This window comes from Apteryx mantelli, chromosome 23 (assembly GCF_036417845.1).
Source record: "Apteryx mantelli isolate bAptMan1 chromosome 23, bAptMan1.hap1, whole genome shotgun sequence".
NCBI lineage: Eukaryota > Metazoa > Chordata > Aves > Apterygiformes > Apterygidae > Apteryx > Apteryx mantelli.
In genome coordinates, this window is record NC_090000.1 from 1414888 (window position 1) to 1442071 (window position 27184).

Sequence of the window (27184 nt, forward strand, 5' to 3'; positions counted from 1 at the left end):
ATAGATTACATGCAACTTTCTTCTGAGGACAGGGCTGTGCTATTGCCTTTTGATACTGTCCCATCCATCATCCTGATCCATCTGATCTTCTGTCGTATTGATGGAGAGCAGAAGCTACAGATAAAAATTATGTTGCAGTTCCCAAACACACCTGGCCAAGACAGAACAATGCTGCCTACCGCACTTCCATTCTGGTTTCTGCTACGTTAGCATAACCAAAACTGGGTCATATATAAGAAGGTGGCTTAAAATATGCTAAGTGCTGGAGTAAAACCCACGAGCTGTTCAATAGCCAAGGTCTATTTATGTGATGACACAAGACTGCTAGTAGTTTGTGCGCCCTGTGTCTTGGACATAATTGGGGGAAGTTTGTTTAGGCCATGGTCAGGTGCAGTTTCCATGATTTCTCAGGCAAATGGTAAGAGGCAGGCTCACAGCATGTTACGACACGGAGCGTGGAATGAGCAGATACCACCCTGTGCATGATACAACAAAACAGTCACAGGACTCCAAAGCCAAGAGGCAGAGATGACACAAAAGTATTTACAGGGTAAGTGTGTTTTAACAGTCTTGTAAAAAAAAAAAATCAACTCCTGTAATGCATGAGTAATCCAGCTTACCTTTTCTATTTGAAGCAATCCTTAAAGTAGGACACAGCATTTTCTGGTTATTTTTCAAGCTGTACTTCTCTTCCTATCAAGCTTTTCTGTGACTCTAGAAATCTCTTTCCCCTCCTGCTCTTCCCATCCCCCAAGCATCTCTATGAGGGAGTAACTTCAGGGTATATAGGTGCTTATCTTGACTCTTCTAGAGTTCCAGCGTGGCACTAACACTGTCTCGGTCTGCTCAGAGTTCACCTGTCTCTGCTGATTACATCAGTGCTCAGCTCAGCAGGTATCTGGCTACAATAAAAAGCGCTTTGTCAAGCTTGCCAGCATGAGCTGGCTGGAGGATTTAACACGAACACAGATCTAGCCTGGTAGGTAACTGCTTTCCCAACAATCGAGACCAAAAGGCAGCAAACTCTGCAGTTGGCAGCTGGTTTGCACCCTCAGCACTGAGAGGTTTTGAGTGCAGTTTTTAAGCTCTCTCTGTGGCATTAGTGTCTCCAGTTTGCTGCTGTGCCAGGGACTCTGTCAAATTAACACCTCTCTCAATCAGCAGTCCCCCACCCACACACTTTGAGTGCATTTCGGTCGAATCTGCAGCAGTTCCCTCAGTCCCAGACATTGTGATTTTTCTTCCCACCCCAGCTTCCCCCACATCATTCCCATTAGGGGTCCAGATGAGAAATAAAATGACTCTCGAGGAGCTTTGCAAGGAGACTTTGCAGTCAAAACACACAACTCTGGTGCAGAATAGTGAGGTTTTTAAGCTCTGGCATAGATGACTTAGTGCAGTCTTTCCCCTGTACCTGACTCCAAGATGTTCTATAGGAAATCTGCTATTTACTACAAGGTTAACACCTATCAATACAACAGTAAAGAGCTTTCCTCTAAACTAAATAGCTTGTTCCCCACCCTTCAGTGATGGCAGGCATTCTGGCAAATCATCTCCAGCCACAAAAACAGGACCGGAGGAGAAAAGCCAGCTGATTCTTGCCCCTGCACCACTTGTATCTGCAGGCATCAGCCCAGAAATCCGGTGTCCCCACCACAGTTGGACAACTTCTGCTCTGTAGGTCTGCTCTTTATACTCTTTCCTCCTCCTCACCCCTCCCTGCCAAGCGGGATGTGCTCAGTGCTCCATTCCAGCTGACATCTGAGCAGGTTTCCTGGCGCAAAGCTGCCCGAACGGCCGGTGCCATTACTCACCGGTGCTGATCGGGTACCAGGTGTGGAGCCCAAGCCCGGGGTCGGAAGGACTGCTGTCCTAGCTGCCTCTGCAAGTCTGGAGGGATTTCAGCTGTAGGGTTGGTCATTGCCAGAGTGTGTCTTTTTGACCTATTTGCCAAGTATCTGCAACAAGCAGGAGCACATTTTATAAGAGACTGATGGGAGTACTCCAAAAACAGGGAGCGTTAGATAATCCAGAGTAAGTGTGAAGGAAGAATGCTTGCTGCAGTGCTCAGAAACAACTGGGAGCTGTGCAGCCCCTGGGGAAAAGCACATCAGACTGCCCATGCTTGAGACACCACTGGGTCTTCAGTGCCTAGGGGACAACTGGTGTTTTAGCTGCTTGCGTGCTAACACCAGCCTCAGGAAGAAAGAGTAGCCATTTGCTTTTCCCAGCAGGAAAGCCATGTTTCATCTTGAGGAGAACACTGGTGCATTCCTTTGGGACTACCATCAAAGTGACAAAGCTGCTTTCAACATGGATTCCTTTCACTAAAGCAGATCTGTCTCCCTCTCCCAAGGCCCCACTGAGCCATGGGGAAGTCTGCTGTATGCAGGAAGCCAAGAGACTAATCATGAATAATTTTACCAAGAGTTGGCCAGAGAACTGGCTCAGAGCAGAGCTGCTGCTCAACTTCACCCTTGCAGGCTGGCCTTTGCACTTCAGACCTAACCTGTAATGCCCTGGGCCCGGCGTTTGAGCAGAGGTCAGCTTGTGAAAGGCTGTACGAGACACCGTACCAGAGATCAAGGGTGGGTAGAGCCTCCTGCTGCCTTAGGTGCACGACAAACGGCAGAGCAGCCCTGAGGGACGAAGGGCTGGTGCCCAGACCAGGCAGAGTGCGCCATCTAGTCCCTGCTCAGCTCTCACAGCTGAGTCTGAAAATGCCCAGCGATGCTCAGGCAAAAACAGCAAGGGAAGATGAAGCAGCAAGACAGTCCCTTCCTCTGGAGCCACAGCCCTCAGCACTAAAGCTGGGCTTGACTTACTCCAGAGCGTGAGGCTTGCAGTTGAAATTGAAGTTCCCCCTGCATTTGTACTAATAAGCTTCAATTCTTTTTTTCAAACCCTCTAAGATCAGGGTAGTGCGCAGGGCAGAGCCTCTGCTTTGGCAAGGATGTCACCAAGGGCTGTGCGGTTCTTCTAGTTGCCGCCTTGAATTTCTAGTTACACTGGCTGCAGTGATGCTTGGACCATCCAAGTACGAAGGGCCAGAAAAGATAACCAATGATGCACCTACCCAGGACCCCTTGGTCTGCGACAAGTATTGGGGCCAGCACTTTACCTACTCAAGGACAGGTAGGATAAATGCCCATTTATGAACTGAGTTAGCCTATTTCCACTCCTGTAATCCAGCAGCAAAAAGGCAGCTCTGGTCACTGTTACAAAAGATCCCTTGGCCAGTGAGAACCAGGAATACTAATGGGAATTCTCACCTTCGAATTTTTTGTAGGGCTCTGCAACTGCAGCTTGTAAGCTGCAGAGAACAACAGCAATTAATAAAGTTGTTGCCTCCTCCAAAAACAGCCTTTCATTGCTAGCTGCTAAAGCCACTTAAGCAGAAGGCAGCAAGTTAACAGAATGAAGAGTACTTAGCGTTGTGGTAACCTGCCAAAGTCTGTGCCATTAGCTGTTTAAGAACCATTGGGAAACTTTCTCCGTCTCAATCAAAAGAGCTTTACAGTTGTGGTTTGCTAAGATCATTTTATTTCAGACCTCTAGGGAACCATCAAATCATGAGCTATAACAGTGTTGTGTGGAAGAAAGTTTTCCAAAGCTCAAAGGAGATGAGACTGTTCCCTGGAGCAGAGAAAAGAATATGCACTGTTTTCAAGGTCAAATTAAGCAGGGCAAAAATTGCTCAGTGATGGCTGCATAGAGAGTGTTCAGAGCACTGTTTTGAGAAGCTAAATATTTGCATCTGTCCCTTATGTTAATACTATTTACCCTTCTCCTTTGATGACTAGTGGCATGTTGCAACATAAGGGGCGGAGAGCAAGTTAACACACTACCTGAACAGGGCTTTTGCTGGGCCATCTCGTGGAAGGAGAACACATGGTATGAGAGGACTAAGGGTAGCACTTTCAAGAGCAGCTAAGTGACCTACAAGTCCACAGAGGCTTGTCTTTCATTAGGATCTGAACATTTCAGTAGCATTCAACCATTTTGGTGGCTTACACCCTGTGAAATACTGCACATGGGTTTCAAGATCTTTCCAGCTGAGCCTCAAAGACTCAATGGAAAAGTGAAGCTTTAAAATAGGAGAAATGAAAGTCTGGCCAGGTAAGATGCCCACAGGCCTCCTTACCAAGAATCAGAAAGATTTATCTGATTTGCACAGTCAGAAAGACTGTAACTGTGTCTACTGTCTGAAGTGTTGCCAGTAGAGATTATGGGCCTTAAATCACAACTTTTAATACCCATGCAGGCAGCACATCTATGTACAGCTGCCAGTATAGTCTGTGTTCCTGAGCCCTGCTAGGGCAGACAGTGCACAGTTAGGGAATAGCAGCTTAACAGTCACTGAACATAGCCTGCAGCTCAGTGTCTGGAGGTGCATGCTCTTCACCTGCTCAATACTATGATTTAGCCTAATTTCTTTCATCATGCCGCCTTGCAGCTGGGGCAAGTCAAGAGCATGTACCTTCTCATTATAGTGGCTCATCAGATAAACAGCAGCTTGTGAAGCTGGAAAATACTGTGCGAGTGAGCACAAAGATGTGGGTGACAAAAAACTAGAGTATGAGGCTACTGGGCTACACAGAAAACATGGGGTGGGTTCTGCTGAAGGGCTGTGTCAATTCTAAGATGGGAGTGAAAGTGAATTCTCTCTCATGTACCAGCTTTGACTTTTTTCTAAGCTCAAGTAGGCAATAGAAACATCAGCACACCCTCTGCACAATCCATCACTGCACACACCCACTGTTCAAATTCCCCCTTTGCTCTGAAACACTGAAATGAGAAGAGCTGACAAAGCCAAGGGAATATCAGCTCGACCAGCTGCAGTTGCCTTCCAACCATCCCTCACTGAATCCTTCTCTCAAATGTAATCCTTGAGGAGATGCTCCCTTACTCAAGGTGATGCCTGTGAGAGCTGGGGGGAAAATCCAGAAAACTCATCAAGTTTGAGGTAGGAAATAGGAGTCCTCTATAATCATACCCACCACATGTAGTGCACCAGCTGGTTAGCAGAGAAATAACTACACAGAAGCTACTAAGAAAACGTTAGCAATGTTGTTAGTGTTTTCAGGGATTGAGAAAGTACAAGCATACTTTACCTGCTTCCCAGTATATATCTGAAGCAGACAAAGAACAGAAGTGTCCAGCCTGATAACTAATAATCCTTCCCTTATTGGAGCAGGCTATTCTAAGGCCTGCTACTAAAATTAGAACCCTGCAAGCCTAGAGATACCCATATTTCCAGCAAGCTCACTTTGTTTACGGCATCAGAGTTGGATGTTTACTGCATGTCTTGATACAAAAGCTGCATTTACACCCAAGGCCACAGATGAGATCTTCCTACCTCCATCACTCAGCAGGGAGGGGTGAATCACTTAGCACTCATTTTGCAGGTTAGTTTGGATTGCATGCTGGTGCACACTAAGCAAAGGAATTTTAGCAGTTTCAGAGTTTCTGGACAACCTAGTGCTCAAATGATTTACAGAACTTCAGGGCAAGTCCAGCTTCATAAGCACCTATCAGTATCAGAGGAGTAATTGCCTACAGTAATCAACACCCACAAGAACAAAAGAAATGTTGAGCCTTCACTGTAATCAACATTGTCACCTGTGATGAGGTTGCTCCTGTTTTAATTCAACTGTGGATCACCACAGGGTGAGCCTCTTTGAGGGTAATAAGGGCAAATGTTAACAGACTGGAGGTTACCTCTGCACAGCTTCCTGATCTGGCTCTCCATCAGAGCTCTCCTCATCCACAGGAGTGACAGCTGGGACAGCCTGTAGAGAAAAGAGAAGCCATGGGTTCCAGAAGGCAGCCAAGCGCCATCCCATCCGCACTGCAGACACCTGACCTTCTCAAACAGGCCTTCACAAGGACGTACACCAGCTCCTCGGCACCACTAAGGCCACTCACCCAAGAAACCCTTCTGACCTTTGCTTCATACAGAACTGCCTGTACAACATTTCTTCCTCCTTTAGTACCACCAGGAAAATTCACTGACATATATACATTAAGGATGAAAGAATCTGCATTAAAGCCCAAGACAGATGCTTTAATTTTCTCTATTTGATCAGCAAAAGAGAAGAAAAGTAATCATAACAAGAAGTTCACAGTTTGTCAATTCCAAAGAGAACTATGTGAGTGGCTAGGGACAGGAGACCACAGAAACTCTGCCACGAGAGGACATAGCACACTGCCAGTCTGGGAGGGGGTCCTGGGGAAGGAAGCAGGCACAGGCCCTGCAGTCCTTCCAAAGCACTACAAAACTGAGTCTACTACTCTGCCTCCAAGAGCAGATATTTAGAAGCACACCACCAATTCTGTTCTTTTCTTTTGCTACTTACTGGCGTCATAGTGACAAGTGGAGATGGACCTCGGGGACGTTTCAGCAGTTGCTGTGCGTGTAACTGGATGTTAGCTCCACCATCTGATGCCCTCCGCCCCAGAGGGCCCATGCCATTCAACAGCTGCAGAGTGGGGGGCTGCAGCAGGGACTGCTCCTGGGAAGCACATACAGTTAAGCTCCCCTAGTACCTGAACCATAGGATCACAAACACAGACATTACCCTGAAATAAAACATGCTTTTTGGGCTTCAGGAGAGATAGGGGAATATCACCAACATCTCAGAGAAAAAGTGGGGAAAAAAGAGGCAGTGTCAGTGGAAAAGGAGCGTTTAACTCTTCATCTCCCAGCACCCTGCTTTAGCTACCAGGTACACTGCCACCTGCAGCTCCAAAGCCAGATAGCACAGCCCTATCTCTCCCCAGCCTCTTAATGAATTTCATGTTGTAGTGTTCTTTCATTCTTTGTTTGGTTTTTTTTGCTTGTTTAAGTGATCAGCTAGAATCATGCCTCAGAGAGGGCAAGAGGGTAAATCTTGAAGCTTATGGAATCCAAGGAGTTGGCAGAGAGAGCAAGTGACAGCACGCGCGAGAGTGAGAGCAGGCACAAATGCACACCCATGTGCCTGCATGGCACAGGTTGCAGCAGGGAGCGCATGCATCGGTCAGTACCTTGTACTCCAGCTGTCCCGTGGGCTGCAGGTTTTGCCTCGGCAGCACGCTGTGCATGAAGTTCACATTCGGGGTCACCTGCAGGAACGGAGCCTGAGGAGTGACACGGGGGAAGCCAGGCAGGAGTTTCTGCAGATCTTCCATGACTTCCGTCCTGTGCAATCACATTCACAGACAGGTGACTTAGCAATGATGCAAAGAGAACCACCCACGGGCTCAGTGCACTCAGCTTCCCTTCACAGAAAGGCTTCTTGCTGCTCCAGAAAACGGTCACAGAGAGCAGCCAGGCCATTCTTCAGTTCTCATTTGTCCCTCTTTTTCCGCAAATTCAGATTTACCAGTGCTAGCCCTTTCCGTTAACCTTGATTACACTCAACATCACAAAGACTTTAGCTAGGACATGATAGCAGTGCAGCTTAAGTGGGACACTGGCTTGCTCACCAGCCAGCACAGCTATAGCTTACATATAGCTAATCAGAAAGAAGAGAAGGAAGGAATCTCATCCTCAGCTGAAATGCTAAGCAAGCTAAGCAATGGCACCAGGATATTTTTTCATGCCTTGTGCATTTAAAAAGACACTTTCACTAAAGAGACACCTTGAATTTCTTTCCCCATCCAGCAAAGATCCAGTTTGTAGGAATAACTCCAAGCTACTCACAGGAAGAGCAGGAAACCAAAAGGTTGTCTCTCAGCTATGATGCAGATACACTCATCGTCACCTGGTCCAGCTAGAATGAACCAGAGGCTTAGGACTGAGGGGCATGCTACAAAGTATATTTCTCAGCTCAGAAACTGGAGAGCATTGCCAGTCCAAAAGAAATCAACTCTTATATACCGCAGTGCCTGGAAGTCCCCTTAAGGCACTAGCCTCTCATCTGCCAATTTAATCACGAATAAACCTCTGACCTCTCAGAAGGACTGAAGTCATTTTCTGGGAGCATCCCGCAACCTTCAAAACAGAAGCACTCACTGTTCCTAGGAGATCACAGAAAGCTAGAAGCTCACTGTCCAATGACTACCTAGAAAGGGCTTACAAGTAGGAAGAGTTCCCTTAAACTTCCGTCAGGGAGTAAGAGCCCAATACTAACCGTGGATCAGCTACTCCAACCGTGTGCCTTCTCATTGAGAGGTAACGGACAAGAGCTTCAGGTGATGGCTCCTCCCCTTCGTCACTGTCCAAGTTCATCGTTCCATCAGTCTGGGTGGGAAAATATTGGAGGAGTTGAAATACAATGCAAGGATCCAAAAGGCTTCACTGCGAGCCCAGGAAAAGAACTTGCAGGGGTCATCAAGGGAAGCGTCTCACCTCTACAATTTGATTTTCAGGGTTGATGAGCTGGACTTGTGGCACATTGATGCTCAAGGTATTGCCTGCTTGTTCTGTCTGCTGAGCAGAGGGATCAAGATCAAGACACAAAGTTAGTATCTCTTACAGCCCCTTTACAAACACTGCTGGATTAACACCAGCACATAGGCCTAACTCGTTTGGGAACTGGAAAGGAACCCTGGAGCCAGTTAAGATGTCTTTATTCTTAGTTCTCAAAGGATTGTCTCATTTCCCCTCCTCCCTTTTGTTCAGATGGCTTCAGCATCTCTTCTGCTTCCCTTAGGACCTGGCCTCTCTTTAAGCAAATACTCTTCTTGGATAGCAGTACAAGTTGAGGAAGGAGCATCATACAACAGTCCTGTTCTGTAAACTCTAGTTCCCATCCACTAACCTTCATGTTGCCTGCTCTGTCACTAAGTTAACTAACACCAGATTTTCTGAAGGTATTAGCTAAACCCACAGTCAATGAACAGACTGTTCCTTATCTCAGGATTATGGCATCCTCAGTACAACTGAAGTTCTTATACAATGAACATTATGACATTCCTACAAGGATAAGGACACTCACAAGCAAGTCTAAGTTTAGTGGGTAAGGGACTGGCTAGCCTTCCAGGGCTGGAAGAACATTATGCAAGAGGGATCTACCTGGAGGTTAGCTGTGGTGGGGAAGGTCATTGTCCGTGGCATACTTGGAGATGCTGCAATGCGCAGGTTCTTGTGTCTCTTCAGACGGTCACAGAGCAAGCTGTAGATTGCACTGTAGTGATCATAAGCATCAGCTCTTAATGACTAAAAGGGGAAAAGGAAAAAGTGGTTAGATCCTTCTGTCAAGCAATAAAATAAGCTCCATACTGTGCTGAAGTTACTCAGTTACCAGAGGTGAGAAATGACAGACACAGACATTTGTTCACTAACTGAAAGAGACAGCACGTGACTACGAGCTGTGGCGTGTTACCTGAATTGTGCGCTCCTTGTCCAGCCCCATATCCACCATCGCTAACAACACATCTTCATTCAGTGGCTCCATCTGCCTCTCAGTCTTCAGGTGCTGACACTCTGCTATCAGCTGTAAGAGCACAGACACATACTTCAGTGCTTACATTCCCAAAGGCACATCCATGAGTCATAACGCTCTAAAGAACCAATTCACCATGCTCAGGCTGCGAGCTGGCATAAGCTTTGAAGGCTGATGGTACACCAATTCAAAATCCAGCACCTTAGGGCTATCAGTGCTAAGGGGAAAAGATACAGGAATGTACAGGAGTCCAAGGGAGACATGGAGAGCAGGACAAGCAGGCCACAGACAAAGCCGAGAGGCAGCACCCCAGCACTCGTAATGAGAAACCTCCAACAGCCAGAACAAACATCCTGGAGTCTCCAACGGCCAGAACGAACATCCAGGCTACGTGCCTGGAGTCCATTTGCAGCTCTCCATGCCCTGGCTGGTCCCCATTCACGCACCAGCACACTTCTGCTGCTCACCCTGTCAAACTCTGCATCAGACTCCCCGAGCTTCATCCACTTGTGTTTGCAGATCTGTTCCATTGAGAGCCGCTTACTAGGGTCCAGCACCAGCATGTGGCGGATCAAATGTTCACATTCTGCATGGGAACACAAGGAGACCGAGTAATTCACAGTGAGGAACAAGACTTCTGCAAAAGGCAGCTTTGCCCTGCAACGGCAAAAGCTCTTTTTTCTTTCAAAGCAACACACACTTCTCTGTAGGAAGCCATTCATACATAGCAGAATATTGCTTCTCCTTCTGTACATCCACACCCATTCAGTCCTCGGCATACAACTCAGCTGCAGACATCTAATGGTATGTGCAGGCAGCTATTAAGGACAAGGAATACAGCTCTTTCCAGACAGAACCTAAACCAGATTTATGCTCAAAGTTAATGAGACTCCAAGTGTCACTGAACACCCACAGCCTTCTGGCTAAGCACCAGTCTATATTGGCTCCTGGAGTATAAAAAGTTGACGAGTTGTTGACGAGTTGTGTCGTCAGGTAAGGGAGTTACGGGAGGAGGTCGGTAGGCTGCGCAGCATCCGAGAAGCAGAGCAAGAGATAGACAGGGTATTCTCGGAGACTGTACAGCTCCAGGAGTCCCAACCCCCTGCAGCAGTGGAGTTGCCAGAGGGCTCTGTGCCGTGTGAAACGGTACATCATAACATCACAGAAGAAGGCTGGAAACTGGTCACTGCTCGTGGGAGGAGAAAGGCTCCTACTCCTCCTGAAGACCTGAAGCTGAAGAACAGGTTTAGTGCCCTCCAGGATGAGGAGGAGATGGGCATGGCTGCCAGGGAAGTAACCGGGACAACAGACCCTGTGCCCTGCCGGAACACCCGGAAAAAGCGGCGGGTGATTGTTGTGGGGGACTCCCTGCTACAGGGGACGGAGGCATCTATCTGCAGACCTGACCTCTTGTCTAGAGAGGTTTGTGGCCTGCCAGGGGCTCGTGTGAGAGATGTCATGCAAAGACTGCCAAGGCTTGTCCACGCTTCGGACTATTACCCACTGCTGCTCTTCCACGTGGGCGCCAATGACACCAAGGGCAAACTGGAGACCATCAAGCAGGATTTCAGAGCTCTGGGGATGGTGGTCAAGGGTCTGGGAGCCCAGGTCATCTTCTCCTCAATCCTGCCAGTGAGGGGGATGGATGAGAGGAGGAGGAGACGGACTTTCCAGGTTAACGACTGGCTGCGCCGCTGGTGTTGGCAACAGGGTTTTGGTTTCTATGACCATGGGACCCTGTTTGAAGATCGACAACTGATGGCGAGAGATGGGATCCACCTCACGAGGCGGGGCACACAGGTCTTTGCCAACAGGTTGGCCAACCTGGTAAGGAGGGCTTTAAACTAGGAAAGATGGGGGAAGGGGAGAGTTATAGTGCCAGGGTAGTTGGCAAAAGACTGCTCAAGTCAGGATGCCTCCAACAGGTGAATGCAGCCAGGGAAGTGCGCATGGGATGTGGCTATGGAGGACCCTCTTTTACCCCTCCTGGGAAACCTGCATGCTCGATCACCTCCCTGAAATGCCTGTACACCAATGCACGCAGCTTGGGGAACAAACAGGAAGAACTAGAGATATCTGTGCGGTCGCAGGGCCATGATCTCATTGCCATTACAGAGACATGGTGGGATAGCTCGCATGACTGGAGTGCTGTCATGGATGGCTACGTGCTTTTTAGGAAAGACAGGCCAGGAAAGCGAGGTGGTGGAGTTGCTCTTTATGTGAGAGAGCAACTGGAATGTATTGAGCTGTGCCTAGGGGTGGATGAAGAGCGAGTCGAGAGCTTATGGGTAAGGATCAAAGGGCAGGCTAATAGAGGTGACACTGTTGTGGGTGTTTACTACAGGCCACCTGATCAGGATGAGGAAGTTGATGAGGCCTTCTACAGACAGCTGGAAGTAGCCTCACGATCCCAGGCCCTGGTTCTCATGGGGGACTTCAACCACCCCGATATCTGCTGGAAAGACAACACAGCTAGGCACAAACAGTCCTGGAGATTCCTGCAGAGCATTGGTGACAACTTCTTGACACAGGTGGTGGAGGAGCCAACAAGGAGAGGTGTGCTGCTGGACCTCGTACTAACAAACAAAGAAGGACTGGTGGAAGATGTGAAGGTTGGGGGCTGCCTTGGCTGCAGTGACCATGAGATGGTGGAGTTCAGGATCCTGCGAGGAGGCAGCAGGGCACCAAGTAGGATCGCAACCCTGGACTTCAGGAGAGCAAACTTTGTCCTCTTCAGGGACCTACTTGGAGGAATCCCATGGGTGAGGGCCCTGGAAGGAAGGAGTGTTCAAGAGAGTTGGTTAATATTCAAACATCACTTCCTCCAGGCTCAAGAGCGGTGCATCCCTATGAGTAGGAAGTCAAGCAAAGGAGGTAGGAGACCTGCATGGATGAGCAAGGAGCTCCTGGCAAAACTCAACCAGAAGAAGGAAGTCTACAGAAAGTGGAAAGGGGGACAGGCCACTTGGGATGAATATAGGAATGTTGTCAGAGTATGCAGGGATGCGACGAGGAAGGCTAAGGCCCGTTTGGAATTAAATCTGGCTAGAGATGTCAAGGACAACAAGAAGGGCTTCTTCAAATACATCAGCAGCAAGAGGAAGACTAGGGAAAATGTGGGCCCTTTGCTGAATGGGGTGGGTGCCCTGGTGACGAAGGATGCAGAGAAGGCAGAGTTACTGAATGCCTTCTTTGCTTCAGTCTTTACTGCTCAGGCCAGCCCTCAGGAACCCCAGACCCTGGAGGCAAGAGAGAAAGTCTGGAGAGAGGAAGACTTTCCCTTGGTGGAGGAGGAGTGGGTTAGAGATCATTTAAGCAAACTTGACACCCACAAATCCATGGGCCCTGATGGGATGCACCCACGAGTGCTGAGGGAGCTGGCGGACATTATTGCTAAGCCACTCTCCATCATCTTTGAAAGGTCATGGAGAACAGGAGAGGTGCCCGAGGACTGGAAGAAAGCCAATGTCACCCCAGTCTTCAAAAAGGGCAAGAAGGAGGACCCAGGGAACTACAGGCCAGTCAGCCTCACCTGCATCCCTGGAAAGGTGATGGAGCAGCTCATCCTGGAGGCCATCTCCACGCATGTGGAGGAAAAGAAGGTGATCAGGAGTAGTCAGCATGGCTTCACCAAGGGGAAATCATGCCTAACCAATCTGATAGCCTTCTATGATGGGATGACTGGCTGGGTAGATGAGGGGAGAGCAGTGGATGTTGTCTACCTAGACTTCAGCAAGGCTTTTGACACTGTCTCCCATAGCATCCTCATAGACAAGCTCAGGAAGTGCGGGTTAGATGAGTGGACAGTGAGGTGGATTGAGAACTGGCTGAATGGCAGAGCTCAGAGAGTTGTGCTCAGTGGCACAGAGTCTAGTTGGAGGCCTGTAGCTAGCGGTGTCCCCCAGGGGTCAGTCCTGGGTCCAGTCTTGTTCAACTTCTTCATCAATGACCTGGATGAAGGCACAGAGTGCACCCTCAGCAAGTTTGCTGATGATACAAAACTGGGAGGAGTGGCCGATACGCCAGAGGGCTGTGCTGCCATTCAAAGAGACTTGGACAGGCTGGAGAGGTGGGCGGAGAGGAACCTCATGAAATTCAACAAAGGGAAGTGCAGGGTCCTGCACCTGGGGAGGAATAACCCCATGCAGCAGTACAGGTTGGGGGTTGACCTGCTGGAAAGCAGCTCTGCTGAGAAGGACCTGGGAGTGCTGGTGGACACCAAGTTAAGCATGAGGCAGCAATGTGCCCTTGTGGCCAAGAAGGCCAATGGTATCCTGGGCTGCATCAGAAAGAGTGTTGCCAGCAGGTCGAGGGAGGTGATTCTCCCCCTCTACTCAGCCCTGGTGAGGCCACATCTAGAGTACTGCGTCCAGTTCTGGGCTCCCCAGTACAAGAGGGATGTGGCACTACTGGAGCAAGTCCAGCGAAGGGCCACAAAGATGATTAGGGGACTGGAGCATCTCTCTTATGAGGAAAGGCTGAGAGAGCTGGGCCTGTTTAGCTTGGAGAAGAGAAGGCTGAGAGGAGATCTTATCAATGTGTTCAAGTATCTGAAGGGAGGGTGTCGAGAGGATGGGGCCAGACTCTTTTCAGTGGTGACGAGCGACAGGACACGAGGCAATGGGCACAAACTGAAACACAGACACTTCCATCTTAACATGAGGAAAAACTTTTTCACTGTGAGGGTGACAGAGCACTGGAACAGGTTGCCCCGAGAGGTGGTGGAGTCTCCTTCTCTGGAGATATTCAAAATGCGCCTGGATGCAATCCTGTGCAATGTGCTGTAGGTGACCCTGCTTGAGCAGGGGGGTTGGACTAGATGATCTCCAGAGGTCCCTTCCAACCTCAGTGATTCTGTGATTCTGTGATTCTGTGAAAAGTGTCTCTCAAGAAATCTCGGTAGTTTCTCCCATTCCAAAGCAGAAGCATCTCGCACTTCTCGAGCTCCAAAGGGCAGTGCAGCACTGGCTCACACAGCTGAGTGTCTAACGCTGTTAGAGCTGCTACGCATTACAACACCCCCTTCCAAAGCCTGTTTTCACTGGCTGTATGTTCAAGTCTGATTTGAAATTAAATTTGGTGCAAAGTTTTACTGCCAATACGTCTTTAAGTCAGTATGTCCCTTTCACCTATAAACCAAAAAAATCATGTAGGATTTCCCCATGCTAAGAAGAAAGAAGCTGCCCAAGCCAAAGGGGCCTTGTGCTGTTGGCTGGAGCCCCTAGGTGGCACGCTGCGACCCTGTCCCTCACCGCCTTGCTGACGTGCCAGCCAGGGGCTGCAACTCGCATTTCAGGGTGGAAGGGCAAACCACAGCAGCCATCTATCAGGCTGCCAGCGTAGTCCCCGCTCACTGCAGGAACACACCTCTCCCAGGCAACTTCCGCAGAATAACAAGCAGCACCACCACACTTGACCTAAGCCCAGAGCATATAAATCTGATGAAAAGTTCAACTTGGAACCAGAGAAGTGTGTTTCTTACTTTCCTGTTCAATTTTCCACTTAAGAGGGCTATAAAATACTAGCTAGGATCCTCCGAACACAGAAGAGATTCCCCACTCAGCAGCAGCACAGGACATAGAGCAAGAGCAGCTCTTTGGCTTGCTGCTTGCCACAAATTTTAACATTTTCTCTATTTGTTTTTTCTTTTTGTCAATGACTACAAACCTGTGTAAAATATAGCTATCAACCTGAGACAGAAACAGAGACAGAACATCTATAAAAAGTTTAATACATTAAGCTACCTTGATCTAGAGAAATAAAAGGTAAGGTTTTGCCCAACCCATTCAACGCTCAGCATTGCATCTTTCACAAAACAAGCGTATCTACTGAAGGGCTCCAGAGCATCACAACGAACACCCCATCTTCACCAGTGCTGAAGGTATCAGGTATCTGCAGCAGCTGATGGCAATTAAGTGTTCAAAGGCAAAATACCTCCAACATCTCAGTGAAGACCTCATCAAGGTATCGTTTTCAAGTGGTAACAGAGTACGACAGCTCTGCTCCAGTGCTGTGTGAGACTGTGAATGACTACTCTCCACCACACGATGTGCATCCTATCAGAGTGGGGGGTTGTTGAGGCTTTCCCCAATTTTGGATGGGATCTAAGCTTACTTCAAAAAAAACAAACAAACAAAAAAGACCACACCACATTTTAGCACGCATTTTCTGTAAGAACAGAACCTTTTCTCCAAGAAAGCAAGCAGGTAAGGAAGCTCTCAGCTGGGTCACTCCACACAGGCCATGCTAGCCCATGCTAAATTATTCTTTAATCTGAGAGCTTCCAGCCAAGAAATCCTACATACGACTCGTTCTACAGAGAGGCTGGTTTTATCTGAGAATTAACCACACTTTTCAGATCTGTAAGATTTACTGATGAAATATTCAAAAACATTTTTGCAGAACCAGGACACAGACATTCGCTTGTGATAGGGCTATTGTTGGAAATCAAGTTTTGTCACTTAAAATCATCTGCCATAATACTGTAAAAAATTTCTTGCTTAAGGCAGGTATAATGAAAGGCTCTATACTCCTAAATCACTGTTCCATTTTCCATTTTCTCACTTCCCAAAATTTAGTAAAAGCGTATCTTTGCTAGCATGTTGCTACGGTTTACGTAATTATATATACAAAAGCTGAGACTTTAAATAAGAATATTTGGGCTTCTGAAGTCTATATTCAGAAATCATTTTAGCTTATGTTACAAACCACTATCCAACTGATAGAGCTTCCTGGCATATCACTTACCTGGCATATAAATCAACTGGTATATTAAAATTTAAGTATGCCAAAAAAAGTCAAAGCAGAAATGCAACCAGTGCCTGCTAGTGCTGCAGACACCACAGCGAGCAACATGCCTTACCTGTGGACATAAAAAAAGGAATGCGAAATTTCCCACTAAGCACCCTTGCGCGCAGATTCTGCAGCGTGCTCCCGTCGAAGGGCAGAGCACCACAAACCAGCACATACAGGACCACACCAAGACTCTGCGTTCAAAACAAAGGTCACATCAGCAACACGGGGAGAGACCGGGACACTGCAACTAGCAGCAGTAAGTGTAGTTTAAAAATAAATAAATAAATAAATAAAAATGCAGATCCCATTGGAAAGGACCTTGCTGAGGTCTCGGATCCAGGCCAGTCTAATTCCTCCTTCAAATTTCAGCTCAATTTAGGGTTGCTTTCAAGCCTCAAAATCCAGTGGTTAAAGCAGCCCACAGTCCCAAACCCACCTCTAGGCAGCCCAGCGCCACCATGACAGCAGACTGGGCCACATGCACGCCCAGACTAAGGCGGCGAACTTCAGCAGAATGATGCAAACTCCTCTGTGGTGCTGTGGCCATTTTACGCCCAGTCGGAAGGCAGTCTGCAGGTCATATCACCCTTCTCTCCCACTCTTTGGGCTTCACTACCAAAGCTCAGGGGAGGGCCCGCAAGGAGAAGAGGAAGGATGGTAGGAGCCACATCTGCGTGTTCCACATGGCAACCAATTCAGTGTCTTAAGGCAGGACTATATCGTGTCAAAGCGGGCTTTACTTTGCTTTGCTAGTACCATAAAGGAGGCTGTCTCGAGTCTCTCTGCTAAAGTAAAACCTTTTAGAACAAAACACTAAGTTGCAGCTTCCAGCTATACGAGATCAAGCTCCACAGCGGTTGGTAATGACCCATTCAACAGCAATACTGAAGTGAACCATATTTTCAAGAAACTGAATTAAAATGCATTTCAGGGCTGCTAAAATCTTAGGCACGATGCCTCACAGTAAGGGAAGGATGTGACGTAGTAGCCAGAATAAAATATTTTACGCATTTCTTTGAAAAACTTTTTCTCTGCATACCAGGGACTTTTCTCTGAGACACGTACAGGTACTCAGGAAGCAGAGCCAAACAGAGGGAGGTAAAAAATAAATAAATAAAACGCAAGAAAGAGGTTCATCACATACCCAAATGTCAACCTTTGGACCATCATACTCTTTTCCTTCAAAGAGCTCTGGAGCAGCATAGGGAGGACTCCCACACCAGGTTTTAAGCAGCTGACCAGGTGTGAAGATGTTACTGAACCCAAAATCTGAAAGAATAAAGAGATAAAGAGAACTGATTAGAGGAATACATGATCCACTTCTACTGCTGCAAACAAATGATATTTAAATAAATTGCTGAGTCTAGTAAGGTCACCTATAACCCCATAATGGATAACTGTTATTCAGACATCAGAAAAACAGAGCACAGAAGAGGGAAGGAGAGTAAGAGCAAAGCTGAAACCACCCAGAAAATTTGCAGCTTTGCTCCCTCAGTACTGAGAAAAAGAACAAAAAAGAATATTAACAGCTGCATAACCGCTTCATACAGTATAAAACGCATCTCATTTAAACAACCTTCAACAAAATAACTGAACTTAGACCTGCTTCACATGCTACAACTACACTGCTTTGGCTTAGCAGAACACAAAGATCTTTCCAAAAGGTTGCACTTTGCTGTTCAGATACATGCAACCCTCCTGGGCTGGAGTCTATATCCTAGCAATCAGACGAGCCAGGGTTGCTGTAATTCAGATGAATAGCTTGAAACTAAGCTTCCAATTTACATTCAAAAGATCCCACATAAATCTTTTATGTTAATTTCCAACCTTCACCTTCTCCAATGGCAGTTTCACAATTTCATTATGAACAGGGCAGCTGCCAGCAAAGACAGAACACAGACAAAGGAAAAAAGAACAGGAAATTTTCATTTATTTTCCAGAAAGCACTACATGAACTGTAAACTTCGACTATGGTGGACAGCCCTACAAACCAAGTCAAATCATTCACTAACAGTGAATAATAAATCCTGAAACAGAAATTAAGAGTAAGGTCTTAACCTTATGGTTAGTCAACCATAGCTTACGTGGGCACTAATGACATTCTCTACTAATTAACCTGCCACCCCCTTGCATACAGCTGAGACTTGTACTGGAAAGAAGGTAAAGAAACAGAAGACTGGATTCAACCGATAACATTCAGCTGTACAGAAAGAACCGTGCTTCACAGAAGCAAGCTTTTTCTTATAAAAAGAAAGGAATCCTCATTAACCATTTGTTTCTTTTCCACCTTAATTAAAAAAAAAAGGATACACAGTAATAGAGAAGCATCTACATGTCCCATAAACAGGGGCTCCTAAGAAGCAAGTTCCATCAAAAGGAGCCATGCCACAACAGTTATTTGCAGACTGCTTTGCCTGTAAGTGTTTATGCTAGAAACGTGCCAGCAGGAGGGTGAATGACATTAATGCATGCTGACTGGGACCCATGGCAGCAAGTGCCTTTTTCATAGCATTTGCATGAGTAGCAGATCAGCACATCAGGCCTGCGTGAGAAATGATGGAAAAACAAGGAAGACAGAAAATACTCACTTTGCAAATTCTGATTAAACCAAAAGGCATCACAGCAAAAAACAAAAACAAAACACTGCTGAAAGTAGTACTGCTCCACAGTGTGAAAATAACCGCGTAGTCCGGGCTCCCGGTTGCAGTCTCCACTCTCCGCACAGTATTCCCCGTGACCTAATCTCAAGCCACTGTCCTCCTGTCTTTCAAACAGCTTCTGCAAAAATCAGCAAACTACCTCAGCACAGCTAGTCGCAGCGGGGTGCAGCTAGAACAACTCATGTTAACTCAAAAGGCAGAAGGTAAGTTTGCTTTATCCTTTCATAGGGAGGAAAATTCCCAACACAGAGATTGACTGCTTCTCTCTGTGGAGAATATCTAACACAGCAAGTTCCTGCTGAAATACCCGGAGTATATACGATGCAGTTCAAACCCTACCTTAAAACAGCGCACAGAGATGGTGGGTGTATTACCATCTCCGGTTAATCTTACCATCTCTGGTAAATATACATTCACCAAGGTAAATTTACCTTTTCACATTTACTTTCAATGTATGTCCTTTAAAAGCATCACAATCTCAAAACCAGGAACTTAAACACCCTTTGCATTTTTACTGTTGGAAACTAAATAAATTGTCTCTACTTCCAAAACACAAGAACAGGGGGCACTAATTCCTGGAAGAAGCACACAGCTGCACATGCGTCATCTCCACCTCTGCAAGCTTCTGAATTACTCTCTCACATTTAAAGTAGGATGTTTAACATGTACCTGAATTATGACTACCAGAACAAGCAATAAAAACCACAGCTCTAAATATATTTCCATCTTGTAATAACACAGCATTTGTAGTCAAGTTCACATGTAAACTCTTTCTAACTGTGCAAAAACAAGTCGAAATTTTGGTACTTTGCAATTCAGTGATATTTTCAGCAAACTAGTTCAGTTTTTCTTATCTATCCTTTGATTGTATACACTCTAGGGGGCTTTGCAGCATGTTGGGAGCTACCCACATTGTCCAAGGAGCTAATATTGCACATTGTCTTTTTAAGATTGTGGTCCCAGTAGACTTTTAATAGGCGTTTGACTGCCCAGTAATCCAGTCTGACATGCGCAGAACTGCTCGTGAGAGCGGGGAGAAGGGAAAGCTCCATACCGCTACTGGGGATCTTAGCTCGGCAAGGGACAGGGCAACGAGGTGCTCCACGAGCGGCTGAATGAACGCAGCCGAGGCCCGGTCCCCTCACCACGTCACCCACCTAACGGCCCCATCCGGGGGCAGCGTGACAAGCGAGCGCGCGCGCTCCGCAACAGCTCCAGGGCCGCGCACCCGCCAGCCGGCTGGGCGGCTGCTGCTGCTGCTGGACAGACACGCAACAGCTGCCTCGCACAGCCCTCTCCCAGGCTTCGAAGTTGTACGAGATTGGCTGTCTTTGAAACTTTACCCCTCTTTCACATTGGGTTGAAATTGCCCGCAGGTTCACTGCTTTTTTGGAAGTGGATAGGAGACGGACAGGCAGAGAAAACCATGCTAAAAAGGAAGAGACACTGCAAACATGTAGGTATTCAACCAGCAGATTCCAGAAGCACTGACACTCACCCTACAACTTCCCTGGATTTTAGAACGAGAAAAAGTATCTCTCTGTAAAGAGCTGCTTCTTTACCCAGCCCCGCAGACCCCACAGTGATTCATACTTTTCATATCTACAGGGAACTAGAACCAGATGGTTCTGCTTTATGCAAAGCACTGCTCAAAGACTGGAAACAGTTTTCCAAAACCCACCTGTGCTTAATGGACTCGGGTCAAGCGTGGTGAAAACAGCAGTCTTTAAAAGCCAAAATAGAATATAGATGAGGGGGAGGTTTTGGAAAACCAAAAGTTAAAGAACTCCACCCCAAACCAAACTGTTATTTAAATAAGCATTCTTAAAAACTATGGGAGTCACTACACTCCAAGGAAAGACTTATAAATCCAAATCACCCAGGGAGTAACCAAGTCTCATTTCACAAACAGATGCAAACGGAAAAAAGGCATTTTTAAAGAGCATGTTAAAGCTCATGATGATTTGACCCAGGAACAACATCTAAGAGAGACATCTCTATAACTGCAGAAGAGTGGAGAGCCAGTTCAACAAGTGACACTAAAAATCAAAGTCCTAATAAGCCACAGGAAAAGTCCCCAATAGACCAGTTCTTATATGATCCCATTAGCATCAGTACAACAGGGACTCCGGTGACAGAGCGAGTGTGCTCTTGCAAACAAATGCAAAGCAATGCACAGATTGGATTCCTCTCTGAAGTCATATGCTAGGAAGGCCTGCATATTTAGCAATAATCTCAGCTCCTGGCTGAACTTTCTGACTGGGAGCACAAGGGAACACAGTGCCAGAAGCTACTGACTCAGACTCTGAGAAGGTACCCTGGAGAAAAAGCATCCATGGGAAAAATGAAAGCTAGGATAACAGCATTTGTTACTGTTTACAGGAGAACTGTATAGTCACAACAGACCAAAGCATAACACTTCTGGATACCTATAAATGAGAACAGCAGCATTAACATACTGCAAGGCTGCTACAATATACTGTTAAGTGACAATTACTTAACTAATGCTGAATAAAAAAAAAGATGCAAAGCTACAACAGAAGGTCAACTGGAGACCAGGAGTAATGTGCTAGGAAATCTGCACTGGCAGGAATCTGAAAATTCTGTAAAACTCCAAAAGCTGCGGGCATTATAGACATTGCTTAAAGACTATGCAGATACATATCAGTGGCATTAGCAGGCAGGCACCACCCTGCCTGCTACAGAGCTACACATGAAGTGAAAAAGCAATCACGCAGAAAAGTCATTCTTTTGCTTTCTTTGCATTTTGCATGCCATGCAATATAGCATAGCATTTAGAGGAGGGGGACTCATAGCAAAATATTAGGATTTCTTTCCCAAGTCTGGGAAGGTATGGAAAATGATTACATGTCCTTTAACAGTGTTTCATACCCAAAAGAACCACATAGTTCTAGTCCCAGGCTCTGTTCTGGGTGTTTGAGATTACGTACTGGCTTACTGTGGCTCACTGGGCTACTTGCACTAATGCTACTCGATGGAAAACAGTAACCAGATCTACCACAAGGAGCTCTCAGAAGACACGCTAGACATTCAGCTGATGGAAGCTATATATCTACTTAAAGCCTTATTGAAAAGGTTCGAGTTAGGCACTGTTAACAGGTTTGTGAAAGAAGGTTTTGTTGATCTGCCATGCATTTCTGTAGTATTTATTCTGGGAGGTCTAGTGTGAAAGAGATCAGTTCCTATCACTTTTCTTTTTTTTGCTCCTGAAACAATGGAAGAACTGGTGTCAAGTTATAATTGATGAGTTATAGGGACAAAACTTAATACTTGGAAAATCCTATACTGTAAATCAGCTTTTCCAGGCTACATTTCAAATCACTACTATATCTTCCTGCCCAGTAAAACACTACCACCACATAGGTGGGAACTATCTTCTAGAATCCATTCTGGGAGCAGAGATTGGGAAGGAAAATAGTTTCCAAATTCCTTAGGTTAAAAAAGGTTTCCACAATTTTCAAACATTCACGTAGCTTGTCAGCATGCCCACGTGGACATCTCTTTAGGAAATCCAGCTGTATTCCAGCTTCTACCTAGGTTAGTTTTGAAGAAGTTTTTCTTCTTTTTAATTTGCTAGAAAAACACAACACAGATTAGTTTTTTTCCCATTAATACCAGATGGCCTCAAATCATTAGTACATCTGTGTGCATAAAACAGATATCAGAAAGTGTCGCTTATGAAGACTTCCTGAACGACCTTTCTTGTAGGGATTCCATTATCTGCCACTAACTCCTCTCGCTGTTTCAGTGCGATAGTTACATACAGGCGCTTGCTGCCATCCCACCTTAGTATCAAGGCTCTTATCCAATTGTAGGAAATGAGTCTTACTGACTGGTAAAAACAAGCCGTTTTCTCCACATCTTCATCGTGTTTCCATTTCAGCGACAGCACACAGCGTGGTTCTAGGAGGGGCAAGCTGCCTGGCTTTCAGGTGGCCAAGAAATGCACTCACAGTGCAAGGCAGCACAGGTTCACTTAAAACATAAGAAATGTGTAAGAACCTCTCAAGTCCTTCAACTGTGACCTGTCTCAGTCATCTTCTCAGAGAAGAGCAAAGAACAGGTTAGTGTCCTTGCACTGAAGCAAATCAGGATGTGATTTATACTGTTAAGTGTTCAGAGGAAGATTCATAGAATCCTTCACTCCCTGCTATTCCTTCCCAATTCTTTCCATGCAGATTCAAAAATGACAATAAGAAAAGCCTAAATAATTACTCATTGCTTTACTAGAAAAATAAAATGTTAAAATCCAACCTAATACCTACTGATGGTACATAAGAGTACAGTAACACATCACAAAAAATGACTACTTTCTCTTTCCAAGAGGCTATCAAGGTACAGGAGTATTCCCAACTCCCAGTCTAATAGGTGAAACAGGCTATTTCAAGCACATTCTCTTCAAATACAGACCAAGGAAGGCATTTACAAAAAGCCCAGTGAGAATGCTGCCCTTTTCCCACCGGCCATTTGGGGAGAAGTTCACAGATTACACTTAACTTTGTTTCTCACGCAACTGCTGCATGTTGACCAAACGCACCTTGATAGAGCCTGCTTAGATAAGAAGCAATGTAAAAGTTGTCTGGTTTTTGGTTCACAACTGTTCAACTAAGTGCCATTGCTAAAAGGAATGCAAGGCCCTCAACGCAGCCTAAATGAGAAGGATGACTTAGCAACAGCTGGGCCTCAAGTTTGAGGACGTCCCCAAAAAGAGCATCCTTAAAAACCCATCCTACATTTTCAGTTGTCACATTTTGAAAATAAAGGAAGATCATTAAAGAAGATACTATGGTGTGTGTTGTTCCAAGCCATGCTTTTAGTCTACATAAGGTAAAGACTGAGCTTCAAAAAGAAGTGGGGCCTGACCTCTTGACTGAAACTTAACCAAAATATTTCAGTTTAAACCCCCAAAATATACATGCACATCTTGAGATACTGGCTCTCTAAAGAGTTTTTAAGCTTAAAGTCAGATCGGAATTAAAATTGCTCCCAGACTGAGAAGTTCTGTGGCAAGTTACAGCCTTAAGCAAGTTAACTGAGTTACAAACCTTTCTAAAGGGGGCTTTATAATTGAAATGCTGACAAACCTTTCAGTATTTCAGTCCTGCCAGCTGCTACAATATGGATATTCACCTAAATATTAAAAATGAAAATGCACAAACATATATTATAGAGAACAAAAATAAGTACCAGGGAGGTAAAGAAAGGAATCATTCACCACAGGATATTATCTATACATCCCACCACAGCAACACCAGCACTGCGCTCTGCCACAAGGCTAGGAGGCTCCAAAGCCGCCTATTAAGAGATGGGGTAACAAAGTCCTTTCCCAAAATCTCTGCCATGAAATAGGCTCTGCTAGACTTAAGAAGATAAGTATTAGCCATTCCATAGCAAAAGCCCATGAAATGAGATGACCAAGGGAGTATTAAATCTCCTTTTGTTTCAACCAGTTATTGTAAAATCCCACAGATCTTAATGAAGCCAAGTCTAGTTAGTACTTCACGGACAGAGCTAAGCAGCCTAGACTCAGTTCCATAGGAACACAGACATGCAGGCCTGTGCCAGGTCGGGCTAGAAACTGCCCAGGATGCAGGCTTTTTGGAAGGGCAGTTATTAGCAAAAAAAATACCTGCACTGTCCGGTGAAGTGCTGGGCACAGACTAAGGGCCTGTTTTATAACAACTTCAGCTTCTCCCCCTGTGATGAATAAAACACCCAAAGCACTGGGGTTGTTCTCTTGCTCTGTCAGGGAGCAACAGTGAAATTACGCCAAGACAGCTATTTCCCCTTCACTTCTCTACCATAAGCTTTGTTACCCTTACTTTTCCATTCTTTCTCTCTTACTTAATCTGACCTGCTTCAGAGAAATCCTAAACTGGCAGCAGGACTCAAAGCAAGGTCAATTTTTAGTATTTGTCTTGCCCATTATCTGGTGTATAGGAAATCTGCAGTAGCTATACCCCCAAATTTACATACAAAGCCAAACCTGCTTTTCTTTCTTTTATTTTGCACTACTTCAAGGGAGATATAAATCACCTTGCTACAACCTGTCAGTGTCAGCTCTGGGCAGCAGGCCACACAGAAATCCAAAGCTTCCTTTAGCTGCACTGCATTTCCTTCTTTCTGAATACCTGGAAGCAGCCAATGCCTACATTTATCAACTTCTGAAAGCAGCTGCCTTCCTCCCACACTGCTAGTCTTAGCTCACCTGCTATTTTGATGTTAAGGTTAGCATCCAAAAGTAGATTTTCTGCCTTCAAATCTCTGTGAACTATGTTACGACAGTGACAAAAGTTGACAGCAGCCACTATTTGCTTGAACTTTCTCCGAGCTTCCTTCTCTGCCATGCGTCCATGCGCTACCAAGTGATCTGTAAGGAACAAAGTAAAGAACAAAGTGGTTACTCACACAGGGAATGCAACCAGGATAAGGGCTTCTCACACGCTTGCGGCAAATGCTGCAGACACAAAGAGAGGCAGGTAACTGCTGTGTTTTCCAGGTTCCTGCTGGGATAATGTCACCTGCTTTCACGTACATGCACGCACACACAAGGAAGAAAGGAGAGAGAGAACAGGCCATCCAGCAAACGTCACAGTGCTCTGGGGCCAATTCCTGACTCTAGCTGATTGCAAACGATTTAAGACCTGAAGCTACATTGGAAAGGACTCCCGCATACAGCCACACTGACTGTTATTTAGGCTGCCTCCAAGTCAAGTGAAAGGCTTCAGAATTATACACCTTCCTTGATGTAGGGAACAGCTGGTACGCTGGCTGGAAAATGAGAACTGTGTTTTGTGATGAGTCTAATGTTTTAAAATCTTTTTCAGCCTTTTCCTTAAGCAAAATACTGAGCCTCATTCCATATTATCTAGACAGTGAAAGGTGCAAGTTCACAGCCATATGCCATCCCAGCCTCCCCTCTGTTTTTTGAGGAGGACTTTTAGTCTTTGGCACCTCACACTCTATAGCTAAAACACATTACAGTTGCAGAAAGTATTTAAAATCATCCTGCTTCAAGTCAAAGCCAGTCATTACCAGATCAGGGTGAAGCCCTAGTATGCTCAAGCAGAGTTTATGGCAGCTCCACTCCAACAGCGTTTTTACATTTACTTCTGACACTCACTGTAGTTGCTTCTAGCAGACACGGGTCACTCTACAAAGTACACCTTGGGTGAGATCCAGCCTAGATATTCCTAAAGCTCCCATTATAAATGCTGCATATCAGTATAAAAGTGCAGTTTCAGGAACATTTTTACTTCTGCAATGCAACAAAAGGAAATCACCACACACACTTCAACACATATCTGCAGGAATTCTTAACAGTTATACTCAGTCTCCTGCTATTTGCTACTGTTTTGGTGCAAAAAGTGTATTTGCCATAGAATGGTATTTTTTTTCTGTAACACATTGTTATAAAAATGAAACTTACCTCTATGAAGAAAACCCAAGTACTCTAAAATATTTTGCTGAAAATCTCTATTCTCACTCAAATGTACTATCTGTTGCCAGTTGGGCTTTCCTTGAAAGTCATCCTTTCAAACATGGACATGACAAGCCTCCACCTGACTTAGCAGGTCACAAAGGAAAGTGTAAAACAGCAATCCAACTTAAATTAATCCATTTAAAACTTGAAAGCACTAGATTATTAAAAATAAGGCTTCTTAAAAAAATAATAATAATAAAAAAAAGACTTGGTTGAAGAGGAACTATTTCAAACTCCTCAGCAGGTCTCAGATCTTGCAGAGGCCACTTCAGTTGCCAAACAATTCCAGCGTCAAAGGCTTAGCAAACTACTATTCATGCTTTCCTGCAAGTTAGGATGAAAAGGCTGGAGACAGGCAGTAAAAAAATGGGACAGGAAGGAGGAGGAAAAGCATACCCCTCCCCTGAAGCACAATCAGCACAGGCAGCAAAACTGCACCGGGAGTCTCTTGTCCCTGGCAATGAGATGGGATTTGCTTTAGCATAAAAAAGCAAAACAAAAGAGAGTCATCGGCAGTTGAATTATGAAATACGATTATCACACTTTCTTAATATCTCTCTGCTCCATAAGCCAGTCTCTAGCTAAAGATGATGTAGCATGATAACAGACGTAGCTAGGAACCGCAATTTGTGAGATTATGAAGTTGAGGGACAGGGCTACAAAAAAAGCAGGAGAAACCTGTCAAGTGTTCTGGAGAGCCCACAGTAACCACATATCCTGACCCACATGCAGCGCTGGGAGAGCAGCCAAGTTTCCCTAACAGGCGGAAAGAACTTCAGAGAGAGGTTTGCACAACCCCTCTCCTCTCTAATAAAAGCATGTGCTGGAGCGGGTGAGAGACAGCACGTCTATTC

At 45.7% G+C, this 27184-nt stretch overlaps 1 protein-coding gene across 9 annotated transcripts in view; it reads right to left on the reverse strand.

Annotated features, from left to right (window-relative positions):
• The window catches only part of SIK3 (SIK family kinase 3), a 110024-nt gene that overhangs the window by 14147 nt on the left and 68693 nt on the right, over positions 1–27184 (reverse strand). For 4 of the 9 annotated variants that reach the window (XM_067309988.1, XM_067309985.1, XM_013958868.2 and 1 more), the window contains exons 4-15: positions 25056–25217; positions 17311–17435; positions 16234–16357; positions 9839–9957; positions 9312–9422; positions 9002–9145; positions 8336–8416; positions 8118–8227; positions 7030–7183; positions 6360–6515; positions 5722–5792; positions 1815–1958 (exon numbers count right to left, since the gene is read on the reverse strand). In XM_067309988.1, coding sequence (XP_067166089.1) covers positions 1815–1958; positions 5722–5792; positions 6360–6515; positions 7030–7183; positions 8118–8227; positions 8336–8416; positions 9002–9145; positions 9312–9422; positions 9839–9957; positions 16234–16357; positions 17311–17435; positions 25056–25217 — 1501 coding nt within the window. Of the gene's footprint in view, positions 1–1814; positions 1959–5721; positions 5793–6359; positions 6516–7029; positions 7184–8117; positions 8228–8335; positions 8417–9001; positions 9146–9311; positions 9423–9838; positions 9958–15305; positions 15325–16233; positions 16358–17310; positions 17436–25055; positions 25218–27184 lie in introns of those variants that run through there. The other 5 variants (XM_067309990.1, XM_067309987.1, XM_067309984.1 and 2 more) reach the window with 4 other exon arrangements.